The sequence below is a fragment of the Panthera pardus genome, unplaced genomic scaffold, assembly GCF_024362965.1.
Source record: "Panthera pardus isolate Hobbes unplaced genomic scaffold, ASM2436296v1 HiC_scaffold_2, whole genome shotgun sequence".
In the NCBI taxonomy this organism is placed as follows: Eukaryota; Metazoa; Chordata; class Mammalia; order Carnivora; family Felidae; genus Panthera; species Panthera pardus.
The window spans coordinates 86,172,844-86,189,363 of NW_026526765.1; the positions used below are offsets into that span (position 1 = coordinate 86,172,844).

Sequence of the window (16,520 nt, forward strand, 5' to 3'; positions counted from 1 at the left end):
CAGAGAGACAGAGAGACAGAGAGGAAGAGAGATAGAAAATCCCAAGCAGGCTCCATGCTGTCAGCACAGAGCCCAATATGGGGCTCGATCTCGCAAATGGTGAGATCATGACCTAAGCTGAAATCAAGAGTTGGTTGGATAAAGAAATTGTGGTTTATATACACAATGGAGTACTACAGGGCAATGAGAAAGAATGAAATATGGCCTTTTGTAGCAACGTGGATGGAACTGCAGAGTGTGATGCTAAGTGAAATAAGCCATACAGAGAAAGACAGATACCATATGTGTTCACTCTTAGGTGGATCCTGAGAAACTTAACAGGAACCCATGGGGAAGGGGAAGGGAAAAAAAAAAAAAGAGGTTAGAGTGGGAGAGAGCCAAAGCATAAGAGACTCTTAAAAACTGAGAACAAACTGAGGGTTGATGGGGAGTGGGAGGGAGGGGAGGGTAGGTGATGGGTATTGAAGAGGGCATCTTTTGGGATGAGCACTGGGTGTTGTATGGAAACCAATTTGACAATAAATTTCATATATTAAAAAAATGAAAAATACATAAAAAATAAATAAAAATTGAATTACTTAAAAAAAAAAAAAAAAAAAAGAGTTGGTTGCCTAACTGACTGAGCCACCTGTGTGCCCCAAGAGAGAGAATCTTAAGTAGACTTAAGCCTGATGCAGGGCTCAATCCTATGACCCTGGGATCACGACCTCAGCTAAAATCAAGTATCAGATGCTCAACCAACTGAATCACTCAGGTGCCCCAGCAAGTCTTTTGAATGCTGTTAACTGTGCATCAACTGTGCATTTTAGGAACACATGTACATTTTTCATGTACAACCTTTGAATATATGCATTTCATATATCCTGATTCCAGATTTTAAATACATTTTATTAATAAGTTCTAACTTCTTACTTCTGATTCTTCTCACATTTGCAACATCCAAATGATTCTAGATTAGAAATACATTCTAATAGGTTCCAGAATTGTAAGAAGTGCAATTCTTCTTACACTTTCATCATCAAAATACAGTACTTTAAAAAGCTTTGATAGCTCACATTTGTAATGAAGTGAGAATGGCCCAGCCATCTTCTTTGGTCTATAATTGTAAAACATTTTCATTATTAAATTTATAATTACTAATTAACATGATCAATCCAACAAACCATTTCATTCCTGCACAACCTATTGCCTTTCGATCATCTTTGTTTTTGCCTTCAGCATGTGTCCAGTCACAAACTACACCAAATAACTTTTGGTACATCAATATAAAAAAAGAAAAATATCATCATATGTCATTTTAACGGACTAGATGGTCCAGGTTCTTATCACAAAATAGTATGTAACGAGGTGCTTTTTAAGAAGAATACCATATTTCCTTTTTATTCTTAGAGATAGATTGTTTACCCACTGACTCTTGAGTTTGAGAAGATTCATCTAGAATGTTGTCAGATGAAGACTCAGTTTGAGATTTTACTTATACAAAGATTTCATGATCATCGTTGGCGCCCAAGGAATTACTGCCTCTACATTCATCTTTTTTGTCTAGTGATTGTGTCACATCTTCCCCTGTCAATTTTCTTCTCTGCACCATTATGGGCAGAAAATGAACAATTCTGAATTCTCAATTGCATTTTATGAAAGCTAAAACAAAAACAAAACAACCACAAAGACAAGAGTCTCTCTAGACTTCTTTTCTTTTTATATCTTCTTAAACATTACTATAATACTTTGGGCAACACAATAGAAACACGGAAGGATAATGCGACCGTGCTGACTTATTTCAATGCTGTACCATCCTTCCGTGCAACTTCACCATTTTTCCATTTTGTTTCTGATGTTTTAGTCTCTTTTTCCCAGGGTAGTGGGGGATAACTGATGAGTAATGATGAAAGAATATCTGTGCTGATAAAACAGCAAAATGTTTACAGATGAAGGAAAAGTGAAATCACTAAGATTCCAAAACGTATTTAAATTTATAAAAGGATCCAATGAGCTGATATGGTAATGCTCAGATAAAATGAGTTTTGTTTTTTTTTTTTAAATAAATTCTCTTTGTTTTTTAGAAGATCTCTATTAAAAAATAAAAGTTATGGGGGCGCCTGGGTGGATCAGTTGGTTAAGTGACTGACTCTTGATTTCAGCTCAGGTCATGATCTCACGGTTTGTGGGTTCGAGCCCTGAGCTGGGTTCCACACAGAGCATGGAGCCTGCTTGGTATTCTCTCTCTTTCTCTTTCTCTCTCTTTCTCACTCTCTCTCTCTCTCTGCCCCACCTCTGCTCATGATCTCTTGCTCACTCTCTTTCAAAATAAACAAATAAACTTAAAAAAAATTAAAGTTATGAATATCACTGCTCAAAAATAAACTCCAGCAGTGCCTGAGTGGCTCAGTTGGTCAAGCATCTGACTCTGGATTTTGGTTCAGGTCATGATCTTGCAGTTCATGGGTTCGAGCCCCACATCGGGCTCTGCACTGGCAGCATAGAGCCTGCTTGGGATTCTCTTTCTGCCTCTCCCTTGCTCACTTTCTTTCTCTCTCTCAAAATAAATAAACATTACAAGAAAATCAAAAATCAAAATAGGGGTCTCATGGACCCTGATGGCACATTGACAGTTAACAAAAACCAAACTCCATTTATTCAACAGCAGATCTTATGGCCATATTGCAAGTAAATGTTATGATTTCCATTAAGCTTTTGAAGTTCTAAAAATGGCTTACAGAATGATTGCCACTGTCACTCCTGTTTCTACCTCAGAGGACCCCAGTAATGCAGGAACCCGAGCTGGGAACAATTGGATCAGATGCTCTCTATATATCCTTGCAGCTACAATTCATTAAAATAATAATATTGGTGTTTTTCTTTTATTACAAAAATAAAAGAAAATACCAATCATTTCTATAATTCTACCCGAAAGCATTATAAACAAATTGTGAAAACATCACGATAAGATATATTTTTATTCTATGTCCTCAGTTCTTTGTGATTTCAATGCCCTGAGCCACTAGCCACAAGGTTATCAGGAAACCCAGAGATCTCCTACCCTCATTTAGTTCTTTACATTAATTCCTAAGTCTCTCTTTCTTAAAGCATATAGGTGATGAGTGATGGGAGAAGGCTGATAAAGGTACAGTGATAGAACACCATCCAGAATGTAGCTTCCTCTGACAGACGCATACTGCTGTTCAGTCTGGCCAATTCTTTCTCATTTATGGTGTGCAGAGTACATAAACATTATGTGTGTGTATATATGTATATATGTGTATTTATTATATTAACCTATATTCATGCGTATGTATGTATATATTTTAAAAAACATTTTCAACTGTAGTTTTTTAAAATACATTACATCAGAAAAGAAAGGTAAACATGAAGATTTTGAAGGAGAATATACTTGTATCAATTTGGAAAATCCTATAGAAGTGTTTTTTTCCAGAAAGAAACAGAAACGATTCCTTGTATTTTTAAATACGTTCTGTAGTCATCAAAGATAAAGAGCCTCTTAATCCAGGTACAAGCCAACCACTCCCAGAAACCAGCAATGAAATTGTGTTCCCTGTTTAAAAGACTCCCAGGTATGTTTTAATGATATGATATACTTGCAAATTAGACCTATGCTTTAATAATGACCACATTTAGTTAAGTCTGTTCCATACTCTAGAAAAAACAATAATTTTTAAAAGATTAAAGTATACCCTACACTATAATTTTTTCTAATAAGAATGTTTATTAGTTCATTTAATCTTTTTAAAAATCTTTACAATTAGAGCTTTAATTTCATTTTTGAACTCAGATAGATAAAAGCATGTAACATAATCATGAAAGTAAAAAAAATCTGCACTTTTGAGATAAAAATATACCTTTCTAAACCACTATATAAACTTCAAGCAGCTACGTTTGAAAAATAAATAAACTTGTCTAAAATGCTTCTTATAATTATAAGCACATGTAATATTACTATATAAGACTTTCTTTTTGACTCTTAGCCAGTTCTAAGTCTTTTAGAGAGGGAGAAAATGGAATGCATTTTTAATACTAATGGAATGAGATGATACTATATGAATTTCTCATGCTTTAATGATGTTGTTTTGGGAACTCAAGGATGATATTGATCTCTCTAATTTCAACATTCGAGGGCAGAAACTGAAAATCAATACAGACCTAATGTGCTAAATAACTACTCAGGAATGGGCTCTCTTCCTCTAAAACCACTTCCCACTCCCTCTCTGAGACTTTCAAGCCTTCTCCAATGGTAATTTCTCCTCTCTGTCCTTGGCATAACCAAGGAGTACACCCTTTATGTTTTCTTATGTACAAATCATAAGTCAAAAATATATTTATGGCTTCTAAAAGTTTTCACCAAAATATTAAATAATCATATTTAATTTTAAATACATTTTAAATTTAATATTAGATACAAAAAATTTATGTGTAAGGATAACCATTGCATTATATACACATATGAGCAAAAAACTAGAAAACACTTTAAATCTAACAGCAGAGAACTACGTACAATTAATAATGTTATATACAGATCATGGAATACCACATAATGATTAAAAATCTAATTTTCCAAGAATATTGAGGACATGTGAACATGCTAATAACATGCTATTGGGTAAAAAAGGAAGATGCAAAGAATCCAATTTTATAAAAACCATACACATGCAAAAGAAAAAAATCTAGAATGTATAATAAAATATTAATAGATCTCTAGCCATAAGCATTAGAGGTGATTTTTACTTTTTACTATTTCTGTTTTTTGTAATTTTCACCAAGCCTATGAAATTTCTATTAAAAGGTAATTTTAAAAATAAAATATCAGAAAGTTTAAAATACATTTTCTGTTGAATCAACAGAACTATGCTCTTTTATGGTAGTTGATAATTTCTGATGTAACTAAATCAATCAGCACCAAATTACTCTCTGTCTTGTACACAAACACTGTCTTGTCTGTACACATTCAACCACATAACCAAAGGGTCCAAACCCACCTTGTTTTTCTTCAGGTGTTTCTAAATAATAAGGCATCCTTTTCATAGTTTCTCTCAACTCCTGTTTCAATGCCAGCATGTATTCTTCGCCCTCTCCTGCTTTCAGTGGCACCGGTTTATAATCTGTATCCTGTTTAAAAGACAATGTGTGTGTATGTGTGTGTGCCTTTTTAATAAAATAAGTTTCTTAACATCCCTTTTGTCTATAATCTGGAAAATTTCATTTTTATTGAAAAACTACATTTCCCAGGTACTAAGTTTTACAATCAACTGAAAAGACGTTGAGCTTTTGGAATCTATTTAACTTTTTAGCCTATTTCCTACTTTGCTCTCATTTTAGACAGTAGGAAAGATTCTTAATTTTCCTACTGACCACACCAAGTATTTTGTTATATAGTCTGTTGACTGTGATTACATGTTTTAGAGTAACTAAACTTTAGTAAACAATGAGAGTTTACTCATTGAGTAAATGAGAGTAACTGCTTTAGTCCCCTAGTAACCTCAATTAGTAGTGGTGGTATTGGTGGGAGAAGTAGCATTAAAAAAAAAAAAAAAAAAAAAAAAAAAAAAAGATTAAAAGTAGCAGTTATCATGTACAAGTGGTTACTCTGACCAGGATGTCCTCATCACTCAACATCCACAATCCCACTTAAAGTATCATCAGTACTTCCCCTTTTACAGTAAATAAACTGAGACGTGAACAATCTATAAGCTCATAAACCATGTAAATGACAAAGCGGGAGTTTGAATCTACATCTTCAATTTTATAAAATTATACACATGCACACATAGGTATATATGTTCATGAAATACATATATTTATTAAAAAGTGGGGTCTCAGGGTATGTAGTAAAAGACATTTCTAAAAGAAAAAGACATTTCTGGTATCAGAACTACGTACAGGGTACATTTTCAAAATTTCACTCTGAGTTTATTCATTCATTCTACAGCTATTTATTGGGTGCTTACTATAAGCTAGACATGGCTAGACAATAAGAGATACCATGATGAACTGGTCAAACTTCTTGCCCTTAGGGAACTTACATACTAGAAGAGAAAAATACAAGAAATAAGTAAACAATGAGGAAATATGCAATTTGAGGTAGCGATAAGTGTCATAAAAAAAGTAAGGCTGGGTAGAAAAAAGTGTGACTGACAGAATACACGGAGGTTGGAAGTAGTTGGTCTAGACAGGGTAAGCACACAGGACCTCTCAGGAAATCACATCTGAGTACTGCTCCGGAAAAAATTAGGAAGTCATCATGCAGACTTGGGAATAGATGGCTTTAGCCACGGAAACTGGCAGAGGAAAAGGCCTGAGAGAACAAGGAGGCCATGATGGCTAAGAAGCGAGAAGGACAGTGGTAGCAAGAGTCAGAGAGACACCAGCAAGGCCATATCAAACACAGCCAGTTTGCCAGCAGCAAGGAATTTCAATTTTATTCCAACTATACAACAACACAGTATGTACTAATATTTCCAGTGTTTAGAAGTAACCTCACACATGGAGAAGAGTTGTTTTCAAGGAAATCAATGTATAAAGTGATTGACATAATGCACAAACGTGAGGTATCTGTCATTGTTCCAGGCTATACTAAATATCAGAAAGGCAAAATATCAAGAGCAAAAAGTAGAGACTCCCTGTGTAAGACATCTAGATCCCTAGATACATTTGTCCAGCGTCCTCTACTTACACAAATCATTCGACAAAAGACTTTTCCCTTCTGAAATAGGGGAGAAACTGCTGGATCGAAGGGTATCTGGTCATTTATGAGTTTTTCATTTTTTATATTGCAGCACATACACATCTGGAAATGTAAGCTCAGGTTTCAAACTAAATGTAAAGTGAAAGCCTTAAATTAAACATTATGCCAATTAGGTTTACAGCATACTCATTAGATTTAAAAGCAACACTAAATGTAGCAGGAACAACTAGATTTTGAGAAACAGCAACAAAACTCAAACTGACTTTAATAAAATAGAGAAATAAGCAAAAACCAAAACAGGCGAGTGGGGAATCAAAGGCAAAACGGTACACTAGGGAGCAAAATCAAATTCTGTAGATACAAGATGAGAAGAAAATCATTAAGTGAAAGTCTAGTAGACTGAGGACCACTAGGGAGCACTGTAAAACCTAACCTTTTAAAAATATTATTATTTTTTTTTAATTTTTTTTTTTTTAACGTTTATTTATTTTTGAGACAGAAAGAGAGCATGAACAGGGGAGGGGCAGAGAGAGACGGAGACACAGAATCTGAAACAGGCTCCAGGCTCTGAGCTGTCAGCACAGAGCCCGACGCGGGCCTCGAACTCACGGACTGTGAGATCATGACCTGAGCCGAAGTCGGATGCCCAACCGACCAAGCCACCCAGGCGCCCCTAAAAATATTATTTTGAGGGGCTGGGAGACATCATGATCTCACAGCTCGTGCAGTCGAGCCCCACGTCACACTCTGCTAACAGCACAGAGTCTGCTTGGGATTCTCTCCCACTCTCCCTCTCTCTCTGCCCCACCCCTGCTTGCCTTCATTCTCTCTCTCTCTGCCAAAATAAATAAATAAACAAACATTAAAAAAATTTAAAAAACAAAATATTATTTTGGTATTGGAATACATCAAAAATAGCAACAGAAGAAGTAGGAAATGAAAAAATTCTTTCTTAGTTCATGTTGTACTGAATGTATTCACATCAAGTTGTATACAGTTTCTTTGTTTTTAGAAGGCAGTGTAAAAATTAGAAGAGGTTCAGGGAAGAACAGTGGCCGTGAAGCACACTCTCTTTTACTTTCTTACACTTAAGATATTCTAAGGATGTTATATCTTCAGTCCTGTGCAGAATTTTAATTTTCTTTGAAAGATGAAAAAACCAGCTATGAGTAATCTGCTGTTAATGTACTTACAGGAAATAGTGGGGGTGGTTTCAGGACTACATCGGGTAGCTTTTCACCTCTGCCAAATCCAACTGCCTCAATATTAAAGGTGTAAGCTGCACGTCCGCGTCCTTTGTTCCCAGCCATCAGAACTAGTTATACCAGCAAATTCTGAAAGACATCACATAAAAAAAAAGGAAATCAACATTTTAAAGCAGAATATAAAACTCTGTCCCTTAAGTAGCATGGCTAATGGAAAATACTTCTGGAAAGCAAAACTTGTAAAGAAATAATAAACATACGCTAAACTGATTTCTGAACTCCTCACATCTACTCAGGTCTGGCAGGTGACATGATGATGGCCTCAATTACCTCACCAGGCCCTGGGTGAACAGCTGACCCTGGGTCCCCTTTGAGATGCTGCCCAGACCACTGCACACAGCCAGTTGATGCAATTCTCTCCACCCCTCTGTGATTTGGCATCAAGATTTCAGACATATGTAAAAAGTGTGGACAAGGAAAGGTCTGGCTGATGAAGACAGACCACCCAGCTTTCTCATTCAGCTTGAAGACTACCACGAGTCATATACACTTTAGATTTTTAAATGATAAAAAAAAACATCTGAAATAGTTAAATTAAAGGTAAGATAAACCTGTACTCTTTTCAACTTTGGTCACAGTAGAGATGTCACATACTCAAGTTCTCTACTGAACTTGTGAATTGTCTGAAACAGGATTGATCTCTACAGTGTGAGAACTGAGCTGGCAGTATATTAACAGGGATCCCTATACCAAGGCTCTGTCACTACAAGAGTGCAGTTGACTGTCGTGGTGATTATGACACACATCCTCTAAGTCTCTTTTCCCACTGATAATACTGTGTATCAATCCTGCAAGTCCAAGAAAACAGCAATATATCCTCTCCTACTGACTTAACAGTTCCCCTTCCTTTCTTTCCTTACCGTTATTTTTTGAAAAACTGAGGTCATTTCCTATACAATGCTTCTCCAAATTTAAGGCACACGAGAATTACCTAGGAATCTTGTTAAAATGCAGATTCTGATTCAGCTGGCTGAGAACCTGCATTTCTAACAAGCTCTCTGGGATTATCCATGCTACTGGTATGCGGGCCACTGTTTGAAAGCAGCAAGGTTGTAACATTCTCCCATTTCCGAATTTGAGGAACTGAATACATGAAATGCAGTATAACACATTCCTCTTCATTGTATTTTCTATTTTCTAAATAGGTGAACTAGAGGCTTACTCAAATTTGAGTTTAATTTTTTACAAGGACACTTAAAAGAGTTGCTCTGTTCCTCCTATTGCATCACATCAGGATGCAAACAAAACCAATCTCTCTTTCTTTCTCTCCCTTTCTCTCTCTCACTGATGTTCTCTGGTCAGTGGGTTCAGGTGCTAGCAGTCTGTTTCATCTAGCATACAGTTCCCCATCACTTTCCACCTAATGATGTCAGCAGCCATTGATGATCGTAGCCTAGATTCATTATTCCATTATGGGCTGTAATTTTATTCTTTCTGTATCTACTAATTGGAATTCTATCATGACTGAATTTCCTCATTCACTATTTAGCTACAATGAAGCATAAGTTGTAGAGGAAAGGTACCTATTCTAATACCCAAGCTCATTCCATGTGTCCACACTAAAAGAGAGGAGGATATCTAAATGGCCATGTTTCATTGCTGAGTCACTCAAGTATATGCTGAGCCTGCAGAAAGCAGGTCTTCCAAGTATGAAAACTGCTGAGCAAAAAGACACACTCACTCTAAGAAATGAATTGTGAGAGCCCTGTAGGCATGGTCAAGACCACTGGGCTTAATTCCAGTCTGGGATTTGCCCACAAGTAAAGATGAACAATTCCAGGCATTTCCCAAACTTGCCTGATCATGAGAACTGGCCAGAGAACTTGTTAAATATACATATCGAATCCTATGCAATCTTCAAGTATTCAAACCTACACCAGAATCTTTGGAGGTGGGCTCTGAGAAACAGTTGGGAAAACTCACCCTAAGAAGAGAGTATGTCAGCTACCATTGTTTGATGGAAAATCCCTTGAGAAATACCAGACGCTGGAGCCTCTAAACTTCCGTATTTATCAAGTACCTTTGGATGTATAAACTGGTATCATTAATGAATGGATTGCCCTTGGCAGAAAAATCAATCCTAGCTCTTGAGGCACCCTCAATGATTACATGGCCTTCTGGCCTACAAATTCATCTCTTTTTAGTTTGGCTATTATGAGTCAGTTCTCCTGTACCTACAGAAGCTGCCAAATTAATTTTCTTCTCTTGGAGACCTAAGAGGTACTTCTTGGACTCTAGTAACTGTCTCATAGGGAAAATGGCTCACAAGTGAGGCCTAAGCATCAATCTCTGGTATCCTCTGAGTCAACCACTGCCATGTTCTTCTTTCACCCTCCCAAACTGCTTGAATGAAAGGTTTTTTATAAGCAGCTTTCCCCATTTCCTTATTATCCCAATCTTCCTCTACTTCATATAGGCCAATTTCATTGAGTCATTCATTCAACCAATATTGAGTATTCCAGGCACTATGGCAGGACCCATGAATAAAACCATGTCCCTGTACTAAGGGCAAGTATTTCAGTGGCTCAAAGAACACAAACATGTAAACAAATAAATGTGTAACATAATAGTATGTACTCTTGCTGTGGGTTGAATTGTGTCTCCCTCCTACCCACCCCGTACCTGTGAATGTGATGACCTTCCTTATTTGGAAATAAAATCTTTCCTGCAGATGTAATCAAATTAAGATGAGGTCATAGTGAATCAGGGTGAGCCCTCTTCCAATGATGGGTGTCTTTCTAAGAGGGAAATGTGGACAGAGAGAAACACACACAGAGGGAAAACACCATGTGAAGATGGGAGGCAGAGACTGGGAGGCTGCAGCTGCAAGTCAAGAATACCAAAGAGTGCCAGGAAGCACTGCAAGCTAGGAGAGGCCTGGAACAAATTCTCCCTCAGAGCCTCTGGAAAGAATGAACCCTGCCCACACCTTGATTTCACCTTGTTTTCAGACTTTGGGCCACCAGAACTGAGAGAGAATAAATATCGGCTATTTGAAGTCGCCCAATTAGTGGTAAAATGTTATAGCAGCCCTAGAAACTCATCAACACAGCTCTTGAAAAAAAATAAATGACGGCAAGGGGACAGAGAATAATAAAGGGGTATGTTAGCTTTTCACACAAGGAAGGTCTTTCTGTGGAGGATAAATCTGAGCACCATGCCGGAGAAGGCCTGTAAGCCACAAGATAAGGGGATAAGGTAGACATGGCTGCACAGAGAAGGAGGAACAAGTGCAGAGAAAGAAGCCAAATGCTGGGAGTGTGTGAGGAATGAGAAGGCCATGTCCCTGGCGAGGAGTAAGGAACAAGAAGAGGCAGGTCAGGGCCGGATTTTGCGGAGCCCTGTGTGAGTTGAGGTAAAGGGTTTGGCTTTTTACCTCACTTGTGATGGGAACTGGTTTCACAAAAATGTTGAAATGCAAAGGTCCCAATGGCTCCCAAGAGCAAAATCCACTGGCATTTTGTCCTCATTCATGTCTTGGACTTCCAAAGCACATGACTTGCTATGGCCTCCTCCCTTTTGAAATTCTCTCCTTCCTAGGCTTTATTAAAACTCTGGGTTTTTTTTGTTGTTATTGGCTACTTCTCTTCTTAAACCTCCTAAATATGGATTTCCTTAAGGTTCAATCTTTGGTCTTCTGCTTTTTTTTTTTTTGGTCTTCAGAAAACACACCAGCACGCAGGGTTTGATGACCTCTCCCATACTATTATCTCCAACACTGCCCTTTGTCTCGAGTTTCAGCCCATGTTCCCACTATCAAAAGAATATTTGGAAAGCACTTTAAACTTAAAATACTGAGGTCATCTTCCCCCTACACCAACTGGCTTGCCTTTTAGGTATTATGTCCCTGCTTCTCCACAGAATGTTATTTTCCCAGTCACCAACACTTGATGACTTGGAGTGCATCAATATTGATTCCTCACTCTGTTCTACCCCTCCTATCGAATCAATCACCTAATCCTTCCTTCGAAATGTCCCTTCATTTCCATTTCCTCTACCATAATCCAGTTTAACCTCTTTCTACATCACTTTTGAGTGACTGCAAGTTTTGTGGTATCCCTTGTTCTTCCTATTTGTTTTAATTTATTCTTCCACATTATTCATCCTAAGGCATAGTTCTGATCATGTCGGTCTTCTCATCTTCCCTCTTTGCTACAGGATTAAATCCAAACTTCCTACCCAAGTATTCAGGGCCCTTTTAAGATGCCCGCACTCCTGACTCCTTGTATCATCATGTCTTGTTTACCATTCTCTCCACTACAATCTACCCCATTTTCCTCCCTGCTTAACAGTAGCCCCTTTCACCTGAAGATCCAGTCTAAGTCCAGTCTCCTTGATACCCTTATAGAAGAATATTAGCTGTATCCTCTTACATATTCACCTTCCTTAACCTCTACTTTTGTTCAGGACTTTACCATCTCTAACACAGAACAAATAAATTCCCATTGCCAGCCTCCCACTTTCAACCCACTCTCCAGTCATCTCTCTAGAACATAAACCTTGATGTGTCACTCTCCTTACCTAACAAAATCCACAGCAGTTGCTTCACCCCACTTCGCTCTTGTAAAGATCCTCCAATAAAATAAGTGCATTTTAAAAAATTGAGGTGTTACATATTGCTACTCTTCAATTTTGGAAGAAATAGAGACAATGCACCTTTTGGGAAATGGGTCTTTTCCAAAGGCAAGGAGTTTCACTTATGTTTTATTTATTTCTTTGGCCGTATTAACAGAGATTTTATATCCCCACTGTCTAGCACAGTGCTCTCTATATAGCAACAGCTCCACAATTAATGTTAAGCTCTCTTTCCTTCTCTTTCTTTTCCTTCCTCTCTTCTTTCCTTCCTTTCTTTCATATGGTGTCATGAGCAAAATCTACCCAAAGAAGTACAATTCAGTCAGCCTACTATTAACATTGTTGTTTTCTTTTAAACTTCCAGAACTATAAAGTTGGAGACCTGGAAGTACACTAGAAGCATCAGAATGTACAAACAAAACTCAGGCTTCATACCAGAACAACAAAATCAGAATCTTTAGAGATGGGATTCAGGCATTAGGACTTTTCAAAGCATTCCCAGAGTTTACAGCATATAGCGTAAATTAAGATCCACTGCTTTCTGGGGTGCCTGGGTGGCTCAGTATGTTAAGCAACTGACTTCAGATCAGGTCATGGTCTTGTGGTTCAAGTCATGTGTCAGGTTCTGTGCTAACAGCTCAGAACCTGGAGCCTGCTTCTGATTCTGAGACTCCTTCTCTTTTGCCCCTCACGCTCACACTCTGTCTCTCTGTCTCTCAAAAATAAATATGGTTAAAAAATTTTTTTAAAGAACCACTGCTTCCTATTAAACTTCACATTTTGTAAAAGAGGAAAGTGAAGCCCTGAGAGGTTAGTTGATTGCCTAAAGGCACACAGTTAATTTCTAACAAAGACAAAACTGGGTTAAAGCCTCAGGTACCTTTCCATTCTCCATTCATCCACATTACACTACCTGAAACACATTCCCAGGCTAGTTGAACACTTTTTTAATCCCACAGATACTTTTATTAATCTTTACAAGGAAGTGAATTAGCAATGGCAAAATTAACTGACTTTCAAAGTATAAAATCAGAAGCATCATCCTTCTATTTTGGATTCCTGAAATCCTGAAAATTCCTGTTCAGAACTGTTCTGAGCTAGTTTGATGGGTGTTGTTCAAACATCCAAGAGCTGAAATGCAAAGTCCATTCTGTTTGACTGTAGAGACAACACTACGTCACAGGCTGAGGTAATATCTGAAGTTCCTCCTAGTGCTAACATTTTACGAGTTGTGATTGTGGCCTAAATGTGTTGTCTTCCACATCTCACACTGCCCCTTTTACATAGTGGCTACGTGAATGAATGTACAATCTGATGTAAGTAGGCATGGAAGCTGGGGGAGGCACGAAAAGACAGGTCACAGCATCTTTCCTGATAAATGACACCTCAATTGTCCCAGTCAGAACCTGATAGTCATGCTGTCCTCCCCTCCACCTTCCTTGATACCCTTATAGAAGAATATTGGCTGTATCCTCTTACATATTCACCTTCCTTGACCTCTGCTTTTGTTCAGGACTTTACCATCTCTAACACAGAACAAATAAATTCCCATTGCCAGCCTCCCACTTTCAACCCACTCTCCAGTCACCTCTCTAGAACATAAACCTTGATGTGTCACTCTCCTTACCTAACAAAGCTTTGAGTCTAACTCTCTGTCTCTTGCCCCCTACACACCACACTCTAGCCACTCTCTACTCTGCTACATCAGCTCTTGCATGTAGCATTCCTTCTGCCTGGAATGCCTTCCTCCCGCATCCAACTACGCAACGCCTGGCACCATTTAAGATGCTGTGCAAATGACACCTCTCTGTGACCATTTTCTCTACCCAACAAGGAGACAGATCTCTCCCTTGTCTGTTTCCCAAGTACTACAGTGCTTTTATTACCCTTTTAAAGATCATGTTGTGATTGCCAGTTCTTGTCTGTCTCTCCAGTAAGCCCTTCAATTAACTATTCATCAAGTATTTATTAAGCACCCTCTGTGTCAGACCATCTTCTGCACACTGGGAATATAGCAGTGAACAAAACAAAGTTTCTGCTCTTGTGGAGCTCATAGTCTAGCACAGGAAATGGAAAGAACCATGTCGAGAACTAAGAAAATATGGACATCCAAGGGAGTGTGATACAAGCAGATGGATCTGTAAATATGAAGGCCTCCTTGAAGACTTACATTTCCATGCTCTATCACTTACCAGAGCCTGGCAAAAGTCCAACAAATACTGGGTGAATTATTGCTGAGCTCATGGCCTAGTAAGGATATCTCTCCATTTCTCCTACAGCGGTTTCCCTCTGCCTATGGGAAAAATGTCTAAACTACAGAAAGCTCTGTACTTCCCAGCTGAGAGCATCCTGACAAACAGTGGTCTTTTAAGCCCTGCTCAAATGCTACTCTTCAATAATCCTTTTCATCTGTATCCTTATAGCACCTAGTTTTTACTTCCTCTGTCGTATATACACCATACTGTTTTATATTGCAAATAGGTGTGCATAAATATCATCTTCCCTCAAATTCTTGAGAACCCAAATCATGACTTATTTTTCTTTTCTTTTCTTTTTTTTCCACTCAATACTATTCTCACAGATCATCTAGCTCAGGGACTTGCATGTAAGGACAGCCCCAAACAGTGGCTGAAGATTAGGAAAATATTCAGAAAAGCTACATCTCCACCAAAGGTTTTTAGGAGTGTAGGAGAGGACAGTACATCTCTCCTACGAAGGTTTATTAGTAGCTGCCACAATAAGGGTTTTCATAATTACTTTTTACAAAGCTAGCTCATGGGTTTCTTTATAATTAATCAAGTTCTCCAGGGAATTTTTGAAGCCTAACTTGATGTTTCAGTAGCTGGGAGGTGCTAGGTGGATACAGGGATCTGGTGTTCATAGTGGGGGTGATTTATATGGCGGGCTGGGCCACACCCAGATATTATCCACGTTTTCTGTTCTCACAAGGTGCGACTGCCTCCACCTTTACTTAGTTGAGCCTTTTCTACCAACTTTCTTTGCTCTCTTTCAAGAGCTGACAAACTAAACCCCCCCCCCAAAAAAATGGAGGGTAGGGGAAGGAATACAGAATTTCATTTTTTATAAGAGCATTAAGACGTTATTAACAACCCTTCTCCCCACGATACAGGTTAAAGTGCCAAGAGTTAAGAAAACATACTGAATAGTCTGTCCATAGCAGCAAGTCTGCGGCAATGACTCGTGCCTGAACCAATCACATAGTCCCCAGATTTGAAAATCTACCATCAGTAGATGGTAACAGCATAAATCCTCTTCTAACTCACTGCAAACAGTCCAGGAAGTGGAGCCTCGTTAAGATCGGGAAAGGGCGGTTTTCAAAGATTTTAAAGGGATTAGAAGGGAAAGGTAAAGCTATCTCCCAACTACCCTCAATCCTGAAGCGCTTTATTGAATCTCCACCTCTGACTTCCCCCACCTTCTCCATGTGCCCCTTTAACTTCTCTCTACCCTCTCCATCGCCTCCCAACCCCTCAATTGCTCCCTCTGTTACCTGCTGTCTCGAGGCTTGGGTAAAACTGTGCACCCAAAGTGCCGGCCGGCAAGGAAGGGGTGCACACAGAAGGCGCGAGCGCTGGGATACCGGTTCCACCTCTAGAGAAACGCGCTCCGCCCTCCACGCGGGCTCAGAGCCTTGTTCCGATCCCCAACAGTTAGCCCCGCCCATTCTCTCTCTAGGCCCCGCCCCCCTGGGCAAGGAGCTTTTTAGCCCTTGGCAGGCGCCGTACTTCTCCATCCGGTTTGGCCTGACTCTTTCGGCGCTGGCTGGAAGTGCGCTTGCCGGAGCGCAGTGGATGGGAGGACCTGGCACCTCCCCTGGCCTCTGCAGTCAGACCCCCGGGGTGAAGAGCGATTCCTTCTGGGTCTCCAGTCTGCTGCAGTGCCCCTGCGTTAACTCTCCTTTGTGCTGCAGCTGCTGAAGCCGAGATTACTCCAGCGCCTAGGCGCGGGCAGAGCAGCCGCCA

At 39.0% G+C, this 16,520-nt stretch overlaps 1 protein-coding gene across 4 annotated transcripts in view; it reads right to left on the reverse strand.

Annotated features, from left to right (window-relative positions):
* POLR3G (RNA polymerase III subunit G) overlaps nt 1-16,520 on the reverse strand; it is a 103,274-nt gene that overhangs the window by 27,088 nt on the left and 59,666 nt on the right. For 2 of the 4 annotated variants that reach the window (XM_053907205.1, XM_019462803.2), the window contains exons 2-3: nt 7,891-8,031; nt 4,992-5,121 (exon numbers count right to left, since the gene is read on the reverse strand). In XM_053907205.1, the coding sequence (XP_053763180.1) occupies nt 4,992-5,121; nt 7,891-8,007 (247 nt within the window). In that variant the 5' untranslated portion in view covers nt 8,008-8,031. Of the gene's footprint in view, nt 1-4,991; nt 5,122-7,890; nt 8,032-10,584; nt 10,781-16,283; nt 16,391-16,520 lie in introns of those variants that run through there. The other 2 variants (XM_019462804.2, XM_053907204.1) reach the window with 2 other exon arrangements.